This window comes from Leguminivora glycinivorella, chromosome 8, assembly GCF_023078275.1.
Source record: "Leguminivora glycinivorella isolate SPB_JAAS2020 chromosome 8, LegGlyc_1.1, whole genome shotgun sequence".
Classification (NCBI taxonomy): domain Eukaryota; kingdom Metazoa; phylum Arthropoda; class Insecta; order Lepidoptera; family Tortricidae; genus Leguminivora; species Leguminivora glycinivorella.
The window spans coordinates 6,497,971-6,522,292 of NC_062978.1; the positions used below are offsets into that span (position 1 = coordinate 6,497,971).

The 24,322-nt window shown below is 43.4% G+C and overlaps 2 protein-coding genes across 3 annotated transcripts in view; one reads left to right on the top strand and one right to left on the bottom strand.

The window, feature by feature from the left end:
- Nucleotides 1-1,003: 1,003 nt before the first annotated feature.
- The window catches only part of LOC125228542 (eukaryotic translation initiation factor 4 gamma 2), a 29,100-nt gene continuing 5,781 nt past the window's right edge, over nt 1,004-24,322 (bottom strand). The window contains exons 3-14 of one of the 2 annotated variants that reach the window (XM_048133144.1): nt 13,352-13,630; nt 12,605-12,881; nt 11,004-11,177; nt 10,291-10,445; nt 8,380-8,542; nt 7,786-7,874; nt 7,105-7,317; nt 5,755-5,988; nt 4,480-4,734; nt 2,445-2,670; nt 1,666-1,787; nt 1,004-1,216 (exon numbers count right to left, since the gene is read on the bottom strand). In XM_048133144.1, coding sequence (XP_047989101.1) covers nt 1,154-1,216; nt 1,666-1,787; nt 2,445-2,670; nt 4,480-4,734; nt 5,755-5,988; nt 7,105-7,317; nt 7,786-7,874; nt 8,380-8,542; nt 10,291-10,445; nt 11,004-11,177; nt 12,605-12,881; nt 13,352-13,567 — 2,187 coding nt within the window. In that variant the 5' untranslated portion in view covers nt 13,568-13,630 and the 3' untranslated portion in view covers nt 1,004-1,153. The remainder of the gene's footprint in view (nt 1,217-1,665; nt 1,788-2,444; nt 2,671-4,479; nt 4,735-5,754; nt 5,989-7,104; nt 7,318-7,785; nt 7,875-8,379; nt 8,543-10,290; nt 10,446-11,003; nt 11,178-12,604; nt 12,882-13,351; nt 13,631-24,322) is intronic. The other variant, XM_048133143.1, reaches the window with a different exon arrangement.
- LOC125228676 lies at nt 13,934-22,982 on the top strand. The gene is made up of 3 exons (XM_048133329.1): nt 13,934-14,259; nt 14,727-15,486; nt 22,280-22,982. The coding sequence occupies exons 1-3, from the start codon at nt 13,934-13,936 to the stop codon at nt 22,523-22,525; spliced, it is 1,332 nt and encodes a 443-aa protein (XP_047989286.1). The 3' UTR covers nt 22,526-22,982.

Below are 24,322 nucleotides of genomic sequence, written 5' to 3' on the forward strand. Positions count from 1 at the left end.
TATCTTTAGTACAGGTCGATTCACGAAAGCTGGCACGAATGAAATGAACGAAACTTTGATTGTGTGAGTGACACCTGTATTGGTATACAGTCGTAACTGTCAAGAGCCACCATTTTTATTGGTTAATCTGTCACACACATGCATATTTTCATTCAAACATTCGTTCCATTCGTGCCAGCTCTTGTGAATTGACCTGTAACTAGAGATGTGAAAGGTTGTTCAAATATTCCGTTGTATGTTTATCAGGTCAAAATTGTATTTTAAGCCTTGACAAAAAAAGTAGAAATGAAAAAGTGGCAACATCGGAGTGTTGTCCCTTTCAAATCAATAAATATATGTATGTGTACAAAAACGGGACGACACAACGATGCCACTTTAAATTTATTTCTACTCTTTTCTTTTGCCGGGTTGTATTTGCATTTGCCCTGGTTTTGGACATTGTGCCGATCTTTTCTTAGGTAGGTAATGATATGTAAAAGAAAACAAGGTTTGGTTTTTGTAATAAATTACACTGAAGTTTATTTTTCACCATGAATACATATTGACCAATGTTACTGAACTTCGCATTACGATCTGACTTTATTACAACTCACGCAACATACATGTCTTACGCTCGAAGAAACTGAACATTTCCTTTTTTTTGCTTTTTATATTTTTTTTATTTCTTTAGCTACTAGTTATAAAATCCTAAAATTTGATAATACAATGAAATTTAAGCATTCTTACAGTTTAACACTAAGTCCATTTAGCATCGAAATAAACGTTCATGATGTTAAAAAAATGATTTAAGGTCTCATACATATGCGTATACTATATATACATAGATAGGGCGATAGATATATAGGGATAGATAGATATATATGTTACAACGTGAACGAGGAGCTCGTAGAGCGCCGACGGGTGCAGCCATACGTCCAGACGAACACTATACATTGTATACATTTGTAAAAAGTATCAAAATTGAGTAAAAGGCCTACAAAAAATTATCTCGAGATACTAGTATTCCTTTACGTCGTACAACCTAAAAATTGACCTACGCGACTCGGCCGGCGGGCGGCCGCGCCGCGGGTAACGAACGTAGGTATTAAACTATTTGGCTTAATCATATTCATATAATGAGATGAGCGCGAAACTGAAGCGTGCGGCCGCGGAGCTAGTCCTCCGCCTCCTCGTCCTCGGACTCCTGCTGCTGCAGCCACGTCAGCCACGTGTTCACCTGCGGGGTAGGGACTTGTTAGTGCGTTTCCAGTGTTTCCACGTTATCCGATCCTATGTCGGATGTCGGAAGGATTTCGAAGGCAAAAATCATAGATGGCGACTTCAATGTATGGAATATCGGTCCTACATCCGATATCGGATCGGATAATGTGAAAACGCACTTACTTAAGGTCATCGGTAACTATGGCCGTGAACCATGAACAATTTACGCATATCGGGTAAACAGAGCAAGGCACGTCGCGCCGGAATGTCCCAGAGCACAGGAAACTGCTAAATGCACCAGCATGTCTACGTTGGACGTTTGCCACGCAAGCACATTGCCTCGCTGTTTATGGATCCCGCCTATTGAATGCTGACATATGGGTAGTACGGCGCGTACGATACAGATAGGAAGGAGTGTGCACCTGTACAAATGTTTGAGTAATGTGTAAATGTGCGTGTGTGTACCTGGAAGAGCGCCTCGCCCTTGCCGGGGTAGGCGTCGGTGACGTCCTCGCGCCAGCGCAGGAACGCGTCCTCCTCGCACACCTCCAGGTTGTACAGGTACATGAACCAGCGGAGCAGCATGCCTGTACGCAGATACGTCCACATGTTATTTTGGATTCTTATAATTTATTACTAATCGGCCACCCAAGCGCCGACTAGTCGGTAGTCGGCCAAAACAATAGTCGGTACATACCTACTTATAAAAAAAATTGTATTACGGGTCCAGAAGTAAACGGTGAATATACCTAAAAACCCGAATTCGACTACCGAACCGAACCTTATTTACTTGGAACTTTTTTGGATATTTATTTGTCTTAGTAAGAAATTTAGTTTAATATGTCATGCACATATGAAAAAAAAAATGTTTACTAAAACGAGGCGTAATTGAACTAAGATATTTTGAGACAAGTATCGGATGATTCTGAGAAATTGAGCTCCGAAACAATATTTGTGAGAAAATTTTTTTAATATTAAAATCACCCAGCGAAACGAATCATGTGCCCTGGGTTAGAAAATGTTTATTATTCTGTAATTCCGCGTCCGGTCAGGGAATGAGTCCAAAGTCTAAAGTGTTTTATTTGTAAGTACATGTCAAACTGATTACAGTGGTGGTAAACAATATATGTAGCACTATACTTTGCTCGATGGCGTACAAAAACTTCACTCATATAATACGAACTTAATAAAACACTCGATACTGGGATTATTGGCAGTGAATATGTGGAGCGGGTCAGGCTCACCCTTGGGGTAGCGGTGGTGGTGCGCGTGCAGCTGCACGGCGTAGACGGCGGCCAGCTGCAGGTCGGCGCGGCCCTGCAGCAGCGCCGTCAGCAGCGGCGCGTACGCCTCCGCCAGCGCCTTCTCGCGCTCCAGCGCGGCCTTGTCCGCGCTCGCGCTCACGCAGCCCGCCGCCGCCGTCACGTGGCCCGCGATCAGCGCCACCAGGGTCGACACGAACGCTGCGTTCTACAACACATACGGTTCGATCATCAGTTTACTACTTTGGTGGGGCATTCCGAGAATGTTCTTTACGAAATGCGAATTTTCTAACATTTCTAAAAACGCTAGTAAAGAGACTTTGAAAAGGGGTGATAGGACATTTCATTAGAAATCACACAGCGAATTTGACCTCAATGAAAATGCAATGGTTTTTAAGATATTGGCCGTTTTGTTTAATAATACGCCATTGGCGTCGATGTTAGGGACACCCGGTATGTATACATAATACAAACTCACACCTGTATTCCCAAACGGAATAGACAGAGCACGTGAAACTGCAACCAGTTTCAGTGCCACTCTTGACAATTAAGGGACTGAAAGAAAACGAAATTACCATAGAAGCAATTTTGCATCTGACAATAATATGACTCACAATTGGTAGTTTATTCTTCAGCTTTACTGATTTTGTAGAAAACAAACGCAATTCATAAAGGACATTCTCGTAGAAAGCACTCGCTATAATCAGTCTCAAAAAAATAGTAAAAAGATGAAAAGCTTTAAAACAACTAGAGTATGAATACTAGAAAAAGCACAAATGAAAGAAATCATTATTTTCGATACAAATGCAGAAAATAAATTCGAAACGAATTTAAATCAATACAAGTTCGGAATTATTATTTAAAATAGTATTTCCCGTGCTAGTGTACAAAAGTATGAGTAAGCAATATTAACGTGTATTTTTATTGAAAAACGCTTTTAAAAAATGTAACTATTATTTACAAAAGCAAAATAATGTAAATAAAATAATATTTTTAATACCACATGGAGGGTAAACATGGCTCGCCTGAAGGTAAGCAGTTACTGTAGCTTATGGACACCTGCAACTCCAGAGACGTCTACTTTACAAGCGTTACTTAGCTATAAATATTCTTCAAAAATGTTTTCTGATAAAATGACACGTCAAGATTTTTTAGTATTATAGATGGTGTTATTTTATAGCACTAGTACGTCAATTAGCACATTACGTAATTATGTCGCGTATCGAAATGGTCTGTAAAAGGTAATTTGCAACTAGAGTCGATTTAAAACATTCTTCGTAAATTTTTTGGGCTTGTAGCGTTGCAGTACACAAGAGAAAATATAAAAAAAAATCGTAACAAGTTAAAACACAGTATTTCAATTGCACACTACAACTTTTAACAGTATGTATGGAGGACCTTTAAATTTTCGACATGGTTACTTTACATTAGTGTAACCAAAGACATATAACTCCGTATAGACAGGTTTATAAAGTCTAAGAAAAAAACGTACCTCAGTACCATACAGAATAAGGTATGGTGGCCTAGATGGCATTACACCTTTGGGGTACGCTCAGTTAGATGGTGCTAATATTAATATTTGACATTTTAAAACATATCAAGCTAAGAATATGGGCCAAATTGTCAAAACTGAGGTTCAAAAGTTTTAAGCCTGTGTCAAGAGATGGCAGTCTATGCACTGTGCATTACACATTTCGTCACTACTTTTAAAAACTTGTATCTTCGTCTGTCAATAAAAAGAAGATTGTAGAAAGTATGTATGGAACGCATATAGACTTACAGCGTTTTAACTTTGAGAAGCAGCGTGATATACGAGATTTTTTAAAAGTAGTGACGATTTTACTTCTACAGTAACTCTCTATAATACTCGATCCTCTTTGGTGTAACAGAGCTAATTGTCGCACTAGTGCGGTAGGTAATGGAGCATCATATCTAAGTTTTGGAAAAACGGACAGCTTATCTGCTCCGTCACTGTCCGGCAGTGTGATCGGCTACCGTCCCAGCGGTGTGTGTGTACCTGGCGCACGCTGGGCTCCACGTTGCCCTTGATCCAGCGGTAGAGCTGCGCGGGCGCGGGCTCGGCCTGCAGCTGGCGCGCGAGCTGCGCCTGCACGCGCAGCGCGGGCACGAGGTGCTGCAGCGCGCGCGCCTCCAGCGCCGCCAGCACGGCGGGCGCGTCCTCGGCCGCGCCCAGCCCGCTCGCCACGTACGCGCACAGGTTCAGCTTGCTCTCCGCGTACAGCTCCGCCGCCTGCGCCGACCCCACCAGCTCCTGCAACACGACTCGGAGAGTAGAACGACAACTTCCCGATGCGATTTGTCTCCTTGCCCGGCCACGACATGGCCTAAGGCGACCGGTGTTGGCGACATATGATAAATCATACGAGTAAATACATTAACCGACGACGCGTCAGGCACGACACAACCTTTGTCGCCGAACGTCCGTTCGTATGCCCTAGAGATGGGCCGAATATTCGGTATTCGGCATATTCGGTTTTCAATGTTCGTATTCGGCCGAATAATTCGGTTGCATTGCCGAATATTTACCGAATAAAGAAAGTAAATAACTAATGAAGATCTTACGTGTTCCATTGGATAATAAGCTCCTATTTTAGTAGCTTTCTGAGGAACTAATAAAAAGAGATAATTACCTCTGCGTCAATATATAAATACAATTGTTTTGTAAAATAAAACAATAAAAAAACCATAGTTAGAGTTGAGAAGACTTCAGAGTTGTTTTAACAAAATTTTAGTTATTCACTAAATCATAAAAACATAGTTGTACAGTCAAGTACAAAAATAAGTATCGAAAAAATCGACTCAAAAATATTGTAGTAGTAGAGTGAAGTAGGCTACCTGCAGACGCTGCAGCACGTCGAGCAGCAGCGGGTAGGGCGCGCCGGCCTCGCCCCAGGCGCCGAGCTCGGCCAGCGCGAGCAGCTTGTGCCGCACGGCGTGCGCCAGCAGCGCCGCCAGCCGCGCGCCCGCCGGCAGCGCGCGCAGCGCCTCGCCCGCGCTGCTGCGCTTCACGCCTTTATTATACTGTGGTGTAGTAGTAGAGTGAAGTAGGCTACCTGCAGACGCTGCAGCACGTCGAGCAGCAGCGGGTAGGGCGCGCCGGCCTCGCCCCAGGCGCCGAGCTCGGCCAGCGCGAGCAGCTTGTGCCGCACGGCGTGCGCCAGCAGCGCCGCCAGCCGCGCGCCCGCCGGCAGCGCGCGCAGCGCCTCGCCCGCGCTGCTGCGCTTCACGCCTTTATTATACTGTGGTGTAGTAGTAGAGTGAAGTAGGCTACCTGCAGACGCTGCAGCACGTCGAGCAGCAGCGGGTAGGGCGCGCCGGCCTCGCCCCAGGCGCCGAGCTCGGCCAGCGCGAGCAGCTTGTGCCGCACGGCGTGCGCCAGCAGCGCCGCCAGCCGCGCGCCCGCCGGCAGCGCGCGCAGCGCCTCGCCCGCGCTGCTGCGCTTCACGCCGCGCACCAGCGCCATGCACGCCGCGCACAGCCGCGCCCACTCCGCCTCCGACTCCGTCTGACAAATTAACATTACTTAAAAACGGCAAAACATTTTTTTAAAGTATACCTTTACGTAATCAGGCGAAAACAACACAGTCATGTTAATCTATATATTTTCTGTGCATCAAGTAATAGGCTAGTTTCCTACTAGTCAAATCAGCTTCTTTTTAAGAACTGTCAAAACGATTTGCTAATATGGAATTACTATGAAATCCTGAGAAGTGACGTCACGGTCAATTCATTTACTTTATATCTTTCTTTTTGACTTATTAAATAGAAATTGTGTTTAAAAATAACTACTGTCCATATTTTTCTTCTAATTATGTGGTGCTTTATTTGGTGCACTGCATAAAATATTTTATTTTAAGTATAGGAAACTAGTTCCTATTCTATTCGAAAACAACATTTTCTGACTTTTTAAGTATGAAGGGTAAAGTTCAATATGTCAGTGATCGTTTTGACATGCAGTAAGGTTCAAATTCGATGACGTCACTTCATCGCTGACAGCGTTTCCGGGGCCAAAATAAATAAATAATTACACACATTTTTTAAGGGACTTCCGGTACGGGCGCCATCTTAGCGGTATCGTGTCGTGAATAATTTCTCCTTCTTTTGCTCATTAATTTTGTTTAAAGTGTAATATCGATAGCTTATTATGCAGTAAACTAATGTTATAGTGAGAAGCTGATGAAGAATTAATCTCGAAACGCGTTTAGCCCCTTTTTTGTCGTCAACGGCCGATAGTCCACGTGCCCTTGTAAAATCTAGCTATCAATTTACAAGTGCCAACTACCGAACACTGTCGTACTTACCGTACCAAAATCTAAAACAATTAGCTTATATCACCTTGACACTGGCAAAATAGTCCCACCAATGGGACTGAGGCCATTTAATTTTAAAAATCTATCTATCACATTTTTTAATCGAAAATACGTAGTCAAAATACACTTTTTATACACAAAATCTATAAATAATGTTTTTTTATGTCAAATACTACAAAATATGATCATTTACTGTGCCAAATTCGATACCAGTTTAGTAGCCTACTCGTCGCCATATTCCACGGCCGACATGGACGCTAATGGACCGGATGAGAGCATGAACATATCTACGCAAGAATGACATGCAGTACCTCCAGAGCGAGCGTGTGCTCGAGCAGCGCCTGGATGGCGCGGCGCAGCAGCTTGTCGGGCAGCGCGGCGTCCTGGATGCGCTGCATGTGCTGCTGCAGCGCCGCGTCGTCGCCCGCGCCCGCCTCGCCGCCCGAGCCCGCCTCCGGGGCCGCCGCCGCCGCCGCCGTGGCCGCGTCGATCAGCAGGCGACACGCTTCTTCTTTGTTCAGACCCTGTACCGACACGACGGTTTTAGGACACTATCACACTAGCGATTTAAAAACGTGGTGGGTGGTGGTGAGTCTTCATTCGACACCCCTGCTGGGGTGTGAGTGGCCCCTTCCGCGCCGGGCGCTGTGTCGGGGCGCGCCCCATCCGTGTGGGGCGGTCTGACGCCGTCTTTTTGTGGACGGCTTGGCGATCCGGTGTTAAAAACGTTCACAGGGAATAAGCGATGAGTTCGCCGCGAGTGGACGTAAAGCTAAGTTCAGATGAACGCGCGGCAGTTTTTACTCTTCACGCGGTTCAAATTTTTTTTTTCTTAAACCGAGCGGCAAGAAAACCACGCGTCGCCACGCGGTCATCTGAACTTAACCTAAGTTTTTTCTGCATTTATATCTAAGATATTGGATTCACGACGAGATGTTGAGCATGAATTTCATCGTACAGTATTAAGGACTGTCTCGAATTATTTTATTTACCTTGTCCTTTTTGGGCTTGTCCTTCTTATCGGGCGCCGGCCTGATGGTGATGGCCGGCTCTTTGATCAGGGCTCCTCCCGCGAGAGTCTCTGTCAAACAATACACCACACATTAATACTGTTTCACACTCATACACTAACATAATACTTGTGCATAACAGTCGGAGTCGTGTGGAGCGTAAATATGGCGGTCAGCAAAATATTATCGTTTCGTAGCTGAAAAGTTACAGTACGCTTTCGGGTACGTATTGGCGCAACGCAACATAGCACATGGACATTATGGACCGATTCTATGTCGATAGCCTTGGGAAAATCCTTAGTTAGGGCAGGCGGTTGGCGAAGGCGGTGAACATGAGGCTGTAGTATATGTGTGTGCGCGTGTGTGTACTCACTCTGCGGTGCGGGCGGCAGCAGCAGCGGCGGCGGCGCGGGCTGCTTGGGCAGGCGGTTGGCGGAGGCGGTGAACATGAGGCTGTAGTATATGTGTGTGCGCGTGTGTGTACTCACTCTGCGGTGCGGGCTGCTTGGGCAGGCGGTTGGCGGAGGCGGTGAACATGAGGCTGTAGTATATGTGTGTGCGCGTGTGTGTACTCACTCTGCGGTGCGGGCGGCAGCAGCAGCGGCGGCGGCGCGGGCTGCTTGGGCAGGCGGTTGGCGGAGGCGGTGAACATGAGGCTGTAGGCGGCGGGCCGCATCTGCACGTCCTCCAATGCGCCGCCAGCAGCCAAACGTGCCTTGTGCAGCCGAGGCGCTTCCTGCTGTACCACAACAATATTCATTTTCACTTTTCATGTTCGTAAAATTGACGTTTGAATGGTGTTTAGGACAATAAAATAGTTTTTGATCTAGAGCATAAGCTAATATCAAATTTTACGACCCTTATGGACACATTTTTTACTACAAAATAAAAAAAAAACACACGCAGTAAAAATCGTCTATTTCAATGTTCGCGACATTTATATCCCACCAAAAACATTTTCATGTAAAATGTTGCCAAGACGATACCATAAGGTTATCCTCCCAAAAAACAGCACGGGAAGCATGGTCGCGCGATAGACGATAAAATAGAAGGCCGTCCCTATCGCACTATTTGTAAGTGCGATAGGGACGGCAATTTTATCGTCTATCGACCATCTAGATCTCACGTAGAGCCAAGCTTCTAACTCTACAAACCCTAACTTCACAAACTCTACACATTTGTTAAAATATGTGGCTTGGCCGTTTCGTTACCAAAGAAACTATTATTTTAATACTTACCTCAGCGAGGAAGGATGTATCAGACTTTCTATAAACACTATCAGTTTCGATACCTGATGGTGATGATAAAAAAAATCCCAAGAATATGTATGGTGATAGGCGACACGACTAAAAAAAAACTATTTAGTCCGTCAGTTAGATTATCAAGACATTTTGGACACATTTTTTATTCTCGTAAACGAATAATGACAACAGTACAGTGCGTTGAAGTTTCGCGTGACGTCACGGTACAATTTTTACGTAAAAGTGACGTCACAATCCCCCACTCAAGAACTTTGATGCTCGATATATTTGTATTTTTTCATTCATTAGATAAAGCTAAAAATATTTGTTCAATATTTTTGGACGATCTAACTGACGGACTAAACATAATGCCATTTTCACTGATATAAAATTTTAAAAAATCTCACTAAAACGTGACGTAGTGAAACGGACGATCGAGATGGAGAGTGCTACATATCTTATACTTTTAAACGAGCAATTCTTGTATATTTATTTATTTATATATACCGACGATCTCGGAAACCGCTCTAACGATTTCGCTCAAATTTGTTATGTGGGGGTTTTCGGGGGTAAAAAAAATCGATCTAGCGTAGCCGTAGCTTTAGATCCCGGAAAATGCGAATTTTCGAGTTTTCATGAGTTTTTCTTTCGCGTTAGTAAACGTAAAATATGGTCGTTAATTTCGCCGCGCGTACATCGATTCCGCTTAGCTTAGTCGTACGAGGTCGGTCTAATGTACGCAGATAGATCGTAGGTGTCAGGGTTTCGAATCCCGGCCAGAAATTAAGTTTTTGTTTTTTGTCTTTTTTTTTTGTTTTTGTATTTATAAGAGTTTTTTTTTATCTAAAGACGTGATATATTAAAATAGAACCGAGCGAAGCTCGGTCGCCCAGATATTTCTGAGTAAAATGACCACAAAAATAAGAAAGTGGAATAAATCTGTAAATTTAATGTGGGCGTTTTCCTATAATTATCCCTGCGCCCTTATAGATTTGTGAGAGAGTGTTTCCATATATTTTGAATGTTGTGGCACACCTCGGACACTGGCGATCAAGTCTAAGTCAAGGCTCGTCTAGGTGAACGCGCACTACGCTTGTATGAGTGAGATATGACTGGTCGACTGTTCGCGTTTTTGACAGGCGGTAACTCTGAGGTAACTGAGAGGGTGTGGGCGGCACTTTCAGCGGGGAGCGGGAGTGGCCATACTGTACGATAGTACTCTTTATTATACTGTGGTTGTGGTCACCTTGCCGTTGCCCTGTTGGTCGCGGCCCTGCTTGTAGTTGTGCCGCTGGTGGTGGTAGTAGCCTTGCGGCGCGGACGGCGCCGAGCGCTGCCGGAACCCGTCGCGCGCCGGGAACCCGTTGCCGAACAGCTTGTCCGGCGGCGGCACCAGCGTGCCTGCACACACAATATACAGGTTAGGCCGAGGAATACCAGCCAGATCATGAAAATATTAAGGATATTGAGAAATATGAAGATCATTGTCTCGTTCCATGAGTCGATGAAGACTTTGTATTGCTGACCTGAACTGAAGTATATGACTACGTGCCATGGTTCGGAATTTTAAGAGAACTATTTTTCTCATAGTAAATTGAACTGTCACCACATACATGAAATTAACAGCACCCCTTTGACAACGCATTATATTACGTTTTCGGTGGCCGCCATTCGTCAACTCATCAACAAAGTGGCAGCTGAGGTTTACGGGGATTCATTGCACAGCACATTTTATAAATTTTCGCCCGGGAGGCATGTTCCTGGCATGTGATATACAAGCGCGGATCCAGCTTCGTGCCCAGGGGACGGTCACGTGGTAAAGGCCCGAGGCCCCAGGGGGGAGGGGGGGTCACGTTGTTTATTTGTAAGGCCAACTTAGGCTCCAGGGGGGGTCATGACCCCCGTGACCCCCCCCGGATCCGCGCATGGATATAGAGGCAGTATGTTAAGGAGAGTTACCGGGCTGCAGCGCCAGGCCGGCCAGCACGTCGTCGAGCGGGCGCGAGCGCAGGCCGCCGCGGAACAGCGAGTCGCGCTGCTCGCGCTCGGGGCGCCGCGGCGGGCTGGAGTCGGGCCGCAGCTGCTGGATCGGCACCGGGCCCTCGTGGCTCGTGGCGGCGCGCGGCACCCAACCTGCACGACGTACATTCATCGTTAATGTACTACAATATCCCACTAGATGTCGCTGTATCGTCGACGCTGATTCCTACATCGCGGTGTTAAGATTTTTCTAGGATTCTATAAGTGTTCTGTCACTGCAAAGTCAGTCAGGGCCGGTTGCAAAAAACCGTCTGTCGCCGTTAAAGCGTTCGTTAAATTTTATTGCATGGGAAGTTCCTTTGAAGTCTGCTACGTGACGATGATGTGTCCGTCAAGTGTGATTGATGCAACTGGCCCATAGTCAATAATTAGTCATACAAAAAAGTGATAAAACACGCAAATTCGCATCCGCCTCGCTCGCACGCTCGCTCGGCCGTATATACCCACTTGGCCGGAAATCCGTTTTCACGCCGAGGCACGTATTTACAACTCATATTACAAGCGGTAGTCCCCTCCAATTCATTTTATAAGAAAAAGAGAGTTCCACTTGTAATACAAGTTGTAAATTGTTATGCAATAGGCCCCTGGAAGTGGCAAAAAACATATTTTCACCAATATTTTTACGTACTTTCAATTCAATTCAAAACCTTTAATGTCATAAACAACACATGTCAAAAATACTTTTAATTTATATTAAGAACAAATGGTATAACATATATTTTATTTATTTTAAGAGGCCGCTCCGAGTCCAGCACCCCGCCGGCAGGTGCGAGGTGCGCATCAGCTACTCCCGGTGGTTGTACAGTCAGCTGCAAAGAATAGTAGACCCCCTGCCATACAAAGGCCGAGTCAAAGGGTGCACCTGGATACCAGCTTGCACCCTTTGACTCGGTCCAGAGACGCGCTGTGCGAATTGTCGACGATCCCAAACTTACAGGCGGTATTGAACCCTTAAGTCTAAGGAGAAACTTCGCCTCCTTATGTGTGTTCTATCGTCTGTACAATGGGTTCCAAGGAACTGTTTGACATGATGCCAACGTCCACTTTTCATCATCGCACCGTTCACCATCGACAGGGCGCTCGTCCACACACCTTGCAACCTAAATGGTAGCGTACCGTGCGGTTTCAGAGGAATTTCCTCCCGCGGACGCTCCGGCTGTGGAATGAGCTCCCTGCCGAGGTATTCCCGATGAACTACAGTATGGGGTTCTTCAAAAAAGGTGTGTACAAGTTTCTAAAGGGTCGGCAATGCGCATGTGACACCCCTTGAGTTGCAGGCGTCCATAAGTTACGGTGACCGCTTTCCATCAGGCGGACCGTATACCTGTTTGCCACCGACGTGGTATAAAAAAAAATACAAATTTGTATGCAAGGGGGTCTACTTTTCTCTGCAGCTGACTGTACAACTCGTATAGTACCTAAGGTTAGTATGCCAATATCACGCTAGATGTCGCCGTACCGTCCCTGATTTCTACGTTAAGATTTTTCTAGGATTGCATAACTATTCTGTCATGTCTCACCTCCCCGGCGCAGCTCCACCACGTCGCGCAGCATGAAGCGGATGCGAGGCTGCAGCTCGCGCGAGTGCGAGAGGGTCTCGATGCGCGCGAAGTACTGGTCCATGAGGCCGCGGCCGCGCTCTGAGTCCAGCACGCGGCCGCAGGTGCGCACCAGCTGCGCCAGGCACTCCAGGTCCTCGTGGTGGTCGGCGGCCGCGCGCCGCGCGAGCAAGTTCTGGATACAGCGGTGCAGGATCGACTCCGCCAGGATCTCCAGCTTGCCGAGCTCGCCGATGAACTGTGATTATTTATCTCGTCTGTATTTCAATTTGAATTAAACAAGCGACCCGTTTCGCACAAATGGTTAAAGTAAGCAAGAGAAAGTTTGTAACATAAAGAGACAATTTCATCATACACTGTGTTGATAAAACGGCTTAGGCAGGGGACTCTTTTATAAGGATTTTAAGTCATAATATAAAATGTAAATGTAGTAGGTACAGTTACTTTTAACTAGATATCAGTGGCGTGGCGTGAAATTTTTCGTTAATAAAGTCAGAGGGGTTTTCGGGATCTGTTTTGTATGGACTTCTACAAATACTGGAGAATTTTAGGGAATCGAGTTGTATCGACGCCCCGCCACTGCTAGATATATCGGAGCAACCAAAACTCTTGGAACATGCCTCTATTGTCAAAACGTTGAGATATTGTTGAGCACCTTGGCAGCTCCGATATATCTGACAGCATCTGTAATAATAAGGGGTGTAGTACCTTGATGTTACCGAGCATCTTGCACTTGGCCAGATGCCGTCGCTCCTCCTCCTCAGGTTGTAATGCACGCTCCTCGAAGGCGGCGAAGGCCTGCGCGCGGTTCTCGAACTCGGCGCGGCACTTGTTGAGCAGCAGCAGGCGGAAGGTGCAGGGCTGCCCGGGCGGCTCCAGGTTGGGAGCCTCCTCGGACAGCCGCTTACACAGCTGCGCGTACATCGACGAGTACTTAGGCTCGTCCAGGGCCTTCTCGAAGATCAGCAGGATCACGCCCTTCAGCACCTGCGACACACATTTATTGTTATATACAAATTATTGATACCACACATTTATTGTTATATACAAATTATTGATAATTAGAAAGTTCCAAGCTTGTTACACGCCAGAGTTCTTCAACGGCCTAACGTTCCAGATTAGTGAATTTTAAAGGCTATTCAATGATTTTCTTATATAGTAAATAAAACCTGCAAATACTATAGTTTATTTCTTTTTAGTCACCATATTTTGTTAGAAGCATTACATATTATTACATTTCTTTGTTCATATATCTCACATATAAATATGCTTCCAGCAACAACCACTAAAATGACAACACGCAGGGACGTCCTACTAGCCAAAATGCAACAACTACAGAGAGAGCTCAAAACGGCCAATGAGTTGAACACAAAACTTCTTCAAGAACAGGAAGAATGTGAGCAGGAAATTGAGTCTGTTGTTCGAACAAATACAAGTCTCAAAGCCCAGCTTGCAACTCAAGATGTCGAATTCGAAGATATGCAGGGGCAGCGAGATGAATTACAGGCCATCGTTGACAGATTCAAGCAATGTCAGGAGATACACGAGCAGGCACTGCAACGCATCCAGGACCTGGAACAGCAGCTGGAGGAGTCAGAAGCAAAAATGACTTGCAAGTATTGCTCGGGCCAGGCCAGACCGACGGATAACAATTTAAGTATTTTTGCAGAACTTAATAGTTTTGAGTTAGATTTTGTTCATAATGAAACAGTGTGTTCCCCAATAGTAGAAAGTTTAACAACTCCTGTAAAATGTCCCGCCAATGAGGTTAATAAAATTAGTATGAAGGGATCCAACAAAATCAAAAAATATCTAAAATTAAGTAGATTCATAAGGAAATCAAAACTTTTACTGAAACGCCATAATTTAGTATTCAAGAAATTTCACTCCAAGTTAAGTAATTTGGCCTTAAGTGATGAACTTTTAATTTGTCAGCATCAATTGGACCAGACAGTCGAAGAGTTGAATCATCGCTCTAATGAAATAAGAAAATTAGAACTAAAGTTAAAAGACCTCAATAATAAAGAGGAACTCTCAAGTAAAGCATTGCAGGAATACATAGCTTTTATGAATGATGTTCTAGTGCCGGGCAGCGGGTACCCGCTGCGCATGGAGTCACCGCGGCCTACGACGCGCACCGTCGAGCCGGAGTCGCCCGCGCTGCGTGCCGCGTTGGCCGCGCCGGGGACACCCTCCCTGCGCGCCCTGTTCGCCAAGCGCCTCTCCCTCGCGTCCGAGCCGCGCCGCGACCCCGAGCCCGCCGTCCGCACCGCGGCCTCGCCGCCGTCACGGTCGCGCCTCGCGGAGCCGGCCCCGCCGCCGCCGCCGCGCGCCGTCGAGTCGGCTCCCTCGCCAAGCTGGCTCTGGCGCTGCTGACCTACGTCGAGCCCTCTCCGTCGCCGCCCGCCACTGCGCCGCCGCCGCCGCCGCCGGGCGCCGCACCCTGCCGTGCGCCCGCCACTGCCCCGGCCCCGCCGCCGCGCCCGCGCCCGCGCGCCGCCCGCACCGTGCTGTACAGTGACGAGGCGGGCGTCGGCCTGGGCGCGCTGCTGGCGGAGCGCCTCCACCACCGAGTCATCAACGACTGTCACCCGGGGGCCACCGTCGATCGACTGATCGAATGTATCTCTGCAGGCGAGTTTGACTGCGACTCCACGCTCGTAGTTTTCATAGGGAACAGTGTCGACTGTACTAAGCGAGATATTTTAAAACTATCCGCTACTCTGTCGAAGGTCGACCGAGAAGAGGTTGCGAAGATCATTATTTGTGCGCTCCCGTACAGAATGTCTAGCAAAGTCAACAAGAGGGTGTTTCACTACAACTCTTTATTATATAATTTGGCGTTGTATCACAGGGTGCCTTATTGTTAAATAAACTTAAAGCTCCGGCTGTACAAAATTAAGGACACAAGTGATAATAATAGAAAAAAAATACTAAAACTGAAAATAATAAAAAACGGTGTCGAAATAAGCTTGCTAGGGGAAGTATATGGTGGTGATAAATAATTTAAGATTTTGTATATTTTATAACATTTATTTATAAAGAAAATTCTTGCCAAAATGAGTTTGTTCAGTTGGTTCTTAATTTAGTTACTTACTGCGCTAACCGTGTGAAAACTGACCTATAATTCTCTTGTTCGACACCAATGAAATGTACAGAGCTCAGCGGGAAGCTAGGTCGCTTAAAAGGGTTCTAAGTAAATTTTCACACAAGTTATCTTAATTTTTAACTAGAAATTATACTATTAAAATACCTAGGTACCAGTTCTCAAAAATATTTGCTTGCTCTAAATTACTGACTCTATGAATTTAATCTACCTAAATTGCAGCTGACGCAGTTGCCCTGACCATTAGAAGGATAAATTGGACCGACCTCTAAGATGGTGAACCTTCGGGAAAGCTGTGGAAGGTGGCACGGGACCTCCCGGGGAATGTTGGCTGCACTGCGGAGACTTTTCAACCCGGTACGCGTGCCACGTGGACACCGAGACAAATGCGGCAGAGGCAGGCCGTCTTCCAGCAAACAGGACTCAGAACTTGCGCCGGTCACAAGGATTTCCAGAGTTAATAATATATATATCTATAAATATAATTAATATCCCGGCTCCTGAAAGCGACATAAAAATACATTAGTCTAATGCTCTCAAGACCAGCATGACAAAATAAAAGACAATCTGATAAATTAGCTCACCGCTGAAGGTCAAAGAAATTTCCTAGCGGAGCGCTCCCAATCCCACAGCAGAAGACAGATCATCCCTGTGAATAACCAAGCACCTGGTTAGGAACAAACCCACAACGTTTCACGCCATTATGGAGTTGATCAGAACAATTCAGATACTTACTCAATCCGAGGATTATTGCAGGCCTTCTGCTTCCACCGTTTTGACCACCATGCGGTATGGTCTTGTGGAGAAAGTGCGTGTGCACCCAAAAGGGTCAAAAAGGAAATGGACCACCCAGATCATTAACCTATTTGCATATGGAGCAATCAAGGACATAGGGTGACAAACCCAGGAAGACATAATATATCGAATTAATATATTATATATTTATTTGAGACTCCATCAGAGTCATGAAAGATTTACTATGATGTACATAGCAAGATTGTCACTCCAGACAGGCCTCTTATTTAGAGTATTAATATTACAGTATTTTGTTATGTATTTAAGATAAATTTCTGCATTATTTCTATATAATTATATTAATTTAATTTATAAAATGTACTGGAGTAACAATTAAAAATCTCATACAACGCGTTATTTTTAGCTATCTGGCAACCCGTGCACAGATTATGCAGAAAAGTGCATACATGCGTGGATGCAAGTATTTTTGCACTAAAACAGGATTTGAAACAAAATAAAATTAAAGAAATTTCGATTTTAGATTTATAAAAAAAATATTAATTACGACCAAGAAAATGTACTACGTTACAATACCTCCCTCCCCGATTTAAAGGTTCAACGTAGGTGAACCGCCCGCTGTCCCCAGCGGCTTTCATCACATTGAACTGTGAGGAACCAAGGCAACAAACAACCCTAAGGCAAGAAAACTAAACTATAATACTAAAAGAAATAGTATCCCAGAAGGACAATGAAAAAGGGAAAACAAAACGAGGCTTCGAGATTTCATTTCAAAAAAAAATGTCTACACAAAACCATCAAAGTTTCCTAACTTTTAAACAATTCCACCATTTTCATCAACTTGCCTGAAAGGCCATATCCACAAAACTCAAAACTATAAAAAATCTCGAACCCACGTAATCAATAACGGCAGGTAAAAAAAACTATGAGGCCAACCGCGCAACACATAGAAAAAAACCTCCGTAATACCTAACAACCAGTGAACGAACCGTTGGCGTTCTCAGCACAACGCGATGTAGCACCTTGTGCTAAGAAAGCCAATATCCAACGCCAGGACCGCTGATTAGCATTCCTCAAAATATACTCTTCTTGTCCGGGCAAAATGAAAATGTCTAGTCCATAAACTATGGGCCGACTCCGAAATCCAAAGAACCTGAAGTTCAAAACAAAAAAAAATCGTCAAACTCTAAGTTTCAGTCCCTCTTAGTTAAAACTCCTAAGTATTCCAAAACCGTGTCCCCGACTAACTTGTCGGAGGAAACGAAACATCCAAAATCATGTTGCACAACACCCACAAAACATGGTATACCGTAAACAAAAACAAGGCGTGGCAACATGCGAAATAGTACCTAAACTAAAACGTTAGGTATTTAGCCTAACGACGCGTTACCTAAAAGATACGCTAATAAAATACACAAAAAAAACGTACTATTTCGATGTTTGTCCGGTATGGTAGTACCTGACAAAATTGCAACAAATGTTGCTATTTGGTCATATTAAAGACGGCTCTGACCTTGAGGTTGAGAGGCACAGTAGCTGGTGAGTGGTTTGTCGTCCTTGGCGGCACGACGACAGGTATACAAGACAAGGGATCGTGCGTCCAAGAATAACTCTTCCAAACTCTTAACCAAACTATAAGTACCTACAGCCCAATTCGATTTAAGACTGAGCACAGTATCGATCGCGCCTAACACACTTCACGCATTCATAATACCTAACATACATCACACAATGCAAACATAGTAACGAAGCAGCTTCCCTGTTCGCCACGTTCCGAACAAAATTCGTGAATTAAATATTTACCGAATATTTAACACTACTAACGATTTCAACCGCATATGTTATGTTACGAGAGCTAGGTGATAGCAGTTGTCAACCCTGGCGGCAAAGCGACAAGTCCTATAGACTCGAGGCTTTGCGTCCAGAGATGACTTCTACCACAAAACCTGACTCCCGTTAATACCTACTTAAAGTCTTTAATATGCCACGACCCGATTGGTTGACCGTCCAACCTTTCGAGCTCGTAAACTAATGGGGACAAAACCTTCTTAACTCTGCACGGTTCATACTTAGGTGCGAGCTTTGACATAAAAAACTTAGAAGCGTCACTTTGCGTGTACGTACGCTTCTGAACAATATCCCCAACCGAAAATCTCGCCTCTCGGCGTCTCATATTATAATACTTGGCATTTGTTTCATGTGCTTGCAACATACGTACCCTAACCTGTTCAAAAATATCTTTCAAATATCCAAATTCGCCCGCATACTCTTCTCTAGGGATACCTACACCATATTGTTTATCGGTATCTTTATAAAAGGAGCCGTTAATGACCGGTTCCCTAGCGTGCACTAAAAAGAAAGGAGAATACCCGGTGGTTTCGCTGACTGCACTGTTTATGGCAAACCTAATCTGGTGCAGTTTTTCGTCCCATGTACGGTGATTTTCCTTTACGTAAGACGCTACGGCGGTCATTACAATTTTGTTATAACGTTCCACCAAATTCACGTGCGGAGAATAGCGCGGACTGTAAAAAATGTTAGGTACGTTGTAGCGTTTCAATAACTGCTTAAACTCTGATCCCGTGAATTGCGCTCCGTTGTCCGAAATCACGGTTTCAGGTACGCCATGTTCCAAAATGACATGGTTTTCAAAATGCTTCGCCACCAAAGCGCTAGTAGCGCGGCGAAGTGGAAACAGCAGTGTATGTTTCGAAAAGCAACATGTAACAACCAACAAAAATGTATAACCTGCCCGAGAGCGCGGAAGCGGACCGACAAGATCTATACTAACTACCAACCATGGTCGATGACATACCTTTGGTTGTCCCATGAGGCCTGCAGTCGGTTTCTGCGAGTGCTTGTACGCTGCACAGACATCGCAAGCCTTTACGAACTCGACTACATCCTTGTACATACCGGGCCAAAAGTATGTCAACGCCAACCGGCGATGAGTTTTAAAAACACCTAAATGAGCTGCAGTTGCTTCGCAATGGTTTTGCTGCAAAACTCTTTTTCGATCACTCTTCTTCACCACTTCTTTCCAATCAAACTCTCGCAACAAATTATACTTGGCCTTCGAAAGTCTAAAAAGTTTCCCGTCCTTTAAGCAAAAATTCGGAAAATTCGCGGGAAATGACCTACAGCCATTTACAATCTTGTCATACCATTCGTCTGGCTCAGCGTCATCATTCGTAACATTTATAGCGTCAACTTTCATAAGTCTCGAAAGTGCGTCAGGCACAACGTTAAGCGATCCCTTTCTGTGCTCAATCTCAAAATCGAATTGAGACAGTCTGCAACCCCAACGAGCTAACCTCCCTGACGGGTTTTCAAGGTTCATGAACCATTTGAGTGACGCGTGATCAGTGATCACTTTAAATTTACGCGAGCCTAAATATGCCTGAAATTTCTCTCCATTTTGCTAAATGTAAAACTAATTCTTGAGAATACTGGTATTTCAATGCTCTATTATGTAAAAGTGTGTACTTTAAACTATAAATTTTCTTTTAAAAAATTCAAACCTTGTTTTATTTGAGTTACCTTTTAAAACAGTCAGCTGACTGACAAAATCTAATATTCTTTCTAAACTTGCCAAAGTCCAAACACAAAACAAAAAAACTATATGTCCTAAACAGTCTTAGAGTTACAAGCCACAAAAAAAAACAAAAACCAAATGCTTGCTGGCTCTAAGCTAAATATAAAATCTAGTAACACAATGATAAAGCTCTGGCAAATTTGAAAGTCATGCAACTACTTTTAATCAAAACCCTGGTAAACTTTCACTTACAAGTGCAGGCAACTTTTAGTTTTCCAAAAATATTGTAAAACGTTCAAAATAATAATAAAAGTTTCAAGGCGACACAAATTATAGAAAATGCACACAAAATTATTCAAATTTCCAACTATGGAAGTCAATGCACACTAACACGTGTTCAACTTTCTTTGACACTTGAATAACCTCAAAATGATTACGTAATCACTAAACTTTCTCCTTTCTAAATATATAAAAAAAATGTGCAGGAAATCAACAGAAATGCACTTCAATAACTACACAAAAGGAATATTTCATAGTCTAAGAGCAAGCAGCAAAAACAAAAGGTGAGTCATACAAAAAAATTCTAAATATTTCTCTGGTACCAAAATTTCCACAAATTCCTTCAGCAAGCTTTTAAATTCAAAACTTTGGGCGCCAATTATCACAGGGTGCCTTATTGTTAAATAAACTTAAAGCTCCGGCTGTACAAAATTAAGGACACAAGTGATAATAATAGAAAAAAATACTAAAACTGAAAATAATAAAAAACGGTGTCGAAATAAGCTTGCTAGGGAAGTATATGGTGGAGATAAATAATTTAAGATTTTGTATATTTTATAACATTTATTTATAAAGAAAATTCTTGCCAAAATGTGTTTGTTCAGTTGGTTCTTAATTTAGTTACTTACTGCGCTAACCGTGTGAAAACTGACCTATAATTCTCTTGTTCGACACCAATGAAATGTACAGAGCTCAGCGGGAAGCTAGGTCGCTTAAAAGGGTTCTAAGTAAATTTTCACACAAGTTATCTTAATTTTTAACTAGAAATTATACTATTAAAATACCTAGGTACCAGTTCTCAAAAATATTTGCTTGCTCTAAATTACTGACTCTATGAATTTAATCTAACTAAATTTCAGCTGACGCAGTTGCCCTGACCATTAGAAGGATAAATTGGACCGACCTCTAAGATGGTGAACCTTCGGGAAAGCTGTGGAAGGTGGCACGGGACCTCCCGGGGAATGTTGGCTGCACTGCGGAGACTTTTCAACCCGGAACGCGTGCCACGTGGACACCGAGACAAATGCGGCAGAGGCAGGCCGTCTTCCAGCAAACAGGACTCAGAACTTGCGCCGGTCACAAGGATTTCCAGAGTTAATAATATATATATCTATAAATATAATTAATATCCCGGCTCCTGAAAGCGACATAAAAATACATTAGTCTAATGCTCTCAAGACCAGCATGACAAAATAAAAGACAATCTGATAAATTAGCTCACCGCTGAAGGTCAAAGAAATTTCCTAGCGGAGCGCTCCCAATCCCACAGCAGAAGACAGATCATCCCTGTGAATAACCAAGCACATGGTTAGGAACAAACCCACAACGTTTCACGCCATTATGGAGTTGATCAGAACAATTCAGATACTTACTCAATCCGAGGATTATTGCAGGCCTTCTGCTTCCACCGTTTTGACCACCATGCGGTATGGTCTTGTGGAGAAAGTGCGTGTGCACCCAAAAGGGTCAAAAAGGAAATGGACCACCCATGATCATTAACCTATTTGCATATGGAGCAATCAAGGACATAGGGTGACAAACCCAGGAAGACATAATATATCGAATTAATATATTATATTTATTTGAGACTCCATCAGAGTCATGAAAGATTTACTATGATGTACATAGCAAGATTGTCACTCCAGACAGGCCTCTTATTTAGAGTATTAATATTACAGTATTTTGTTATGTATTTAAGATAAATTTCTGCATTATTTCTATATAATTATATTAATTTAATTTATAAAATGTACTGGAGTAACAATTAAAAATCTCATACAACGCGTTATTTTTAGCTATCTGGCAACCCGTGCACAGATTATGCAGAAAAGTGCATACATGCGTGGATGCAAGTATTTTTGCACTAAAACAGGATTTGAAACAAAATAAAATTAAAGAAATTTCGATTTTAGATTTATAAAAAAAATATTAATTACGACCAAGAAAATGTACTACGTTACAGTTGTACAGTAGTACGATTTCGTATTTTGATACGAATAAATTTATAGATGAGTTTGTTATGCCTTATAAGAAAACCTACCTACCGAGGAGATGTTTAGTAGAATGTGCTGACCTGTTAGCGTATAACATTAAAGGCCCCGACGTGGCTAGCACGGCGTTTAATAATAATATGAAACGGTTTAATTTTTCATGCCCCGGTAGCGAGGGTTTCGAGATGAAGCCGTCTGGTGATTTGAATTTAAACTAACAGCTCCGACAACGAGTGCACCAGCCGGCTCCATTTTTATTGATCACTGCGATGCTAGTATGATAGGTAAAACCAATTTATTGAACCTGGTTCACCAAAATATCCAAGGATTCACTTGTAAGGAACTTGAAATTGATTTGTATTTGCAGTCGTCGAATATTGACATACTCTGTATTACTGAGCACTGGCTTAAAGAACATGAATTTATGTTTAATTTTAAGAATCATAGTATAATTAGTTCTTTTTTTAGGAAATCTAGTAACCGTGGCGGGTCATTAATAATGGTTAAGCATAACTTAAAAAGTAAAGAGCGCAGAGACATTGTTGACATGTCTGTAGAACGCCATATTGAACTTTCTTGTGTTGAGATGGACCAATTTATCATTATATGCGTGTACAGGCCCCCTTCGGCGGACTATAATGTATTTGAATCAGTAATAGATGACGTACTTAGTAGTGTTTTAGAACCCAAAAAAGTATAATTGTGTGTGGCGATTTTAATGTCAACATACTTGAACATTCGCCATTATGTGGAAGGTTATTAAACACCTTCAAATCCTTTAACTTGGTTAACTTATTCTGCGAACCCACTCGAATCACAGCAACCAGTGCTACATGTATAGATAACATTTTTAGTAACAAGGATGCGATTAGTAAATCTGTTATTAACAACCTAAGTTCTGATCACTGTGGTCTAAAAGCTTCTTTCAATGAGAAAACAGAAGAAATTCCGCAAGATACTTTATGTAGGCCAATCTCTCAAAGGCTCCTAGATTTATTTAATCGTAATGTTACCAAACGATTATGTTGTCTTTCATGTACGCAAGAAAACCCCAATTGTTTGAGTTCTGATTTATTTAACTGCATTAAAAATGAATTTGATGTCTGTTTCACTAAAAAGAAAGTAAAAAGCAGGACCAAGACTAAATTTAGCGACTGGGCTACGCCGGATATTCATAAGACAAGACGCCAACTCTACGACTTATACGATTTAAAAGCCACTGATAAAAGGCCGGAATTTCTGGAGCATGTTCGGAATTTTTCAAAATCTTTTAAGATGATGTGTGTCGCCGCGAAAGCTAATCACTTGTCTAAAAAGATCCTAAATTCTAGTGATAAGGTTAAAACTGCCTGGCAGGTGATCGGCAATGAAACTGGGAAACGTAAAATGAAGGATCCGCACTACAAGCTACGAATTGGTGACGCTTTAGTAAGTTCCGACCGTGAAGTGGCAGATCATTTTGAGCAGTTTTTCTCGAATATACCGGTAGAAACAACAAAGTCTCTTAATTCGTCGCCAGATGTCGCTGAAGAAATTTTGAAGAGAAATGTAGCGGAATGTACAGAATTCTTCAAATTTTCGTATATCACTCCGAACATAGTTCTTAAGACTTTTAGATCACTGAATTTAAAGAAAACTGAAGATCTATGGGGCCTGTCAGTCAAAGTTTTGCATTCCATTATTGAATCTATTGCACCATATTTAGCTGAGATTTTCAACAGATGCATTGATGTTGGCACTTTTCCAGATATTATGAAACATAGCAAAATTATCCCGTTGTTTAAATCAGGAACGAAGACAGATCCTACGAACTTTAGGCCGATTTCAATACTACCTGCATTAAGCAAAGTGTTTGAGAAACTTATTTTAAATCAACTGCTGTCGCATTTCAACAGAAATAAACTGCTTGATAGCAATCAATTTGGTTTTACCAAAGGTCGATCAACCACTGACGCTGGTGCGGTACTCCTAAAGCACATCTTTGACGCTTGGGAAAAAGCTCAAGATGCTGTTGG

What these genes read in the sequence shown, in the direction of transcription:
- LOC125228676 (XM_048133329.1), top strand. Translation starts at nt 13,934, where the DNA reads ATGACAACACGCAGGGACGTCCTACTAGCCAAAATGCAACAACTACAG. An exon ending in GAAGCAAAAATGACTTGCAA is followed by an intron (nt 14,260 to 14,726) that starts GTATTGCTCGGG and finishes ATGATGTTCTAG; the next exon opens with TGCCGGGCAGCGGGTACCCG. An exon ending in CTTTATTATATAATTTGGCG is followed by an intron (nt 15,487 to 22,279) that starts TTGTATCACAGG and finishes ACTACGTTACAG; the next exon opens with TTGTACAGTAGTACGATTTC.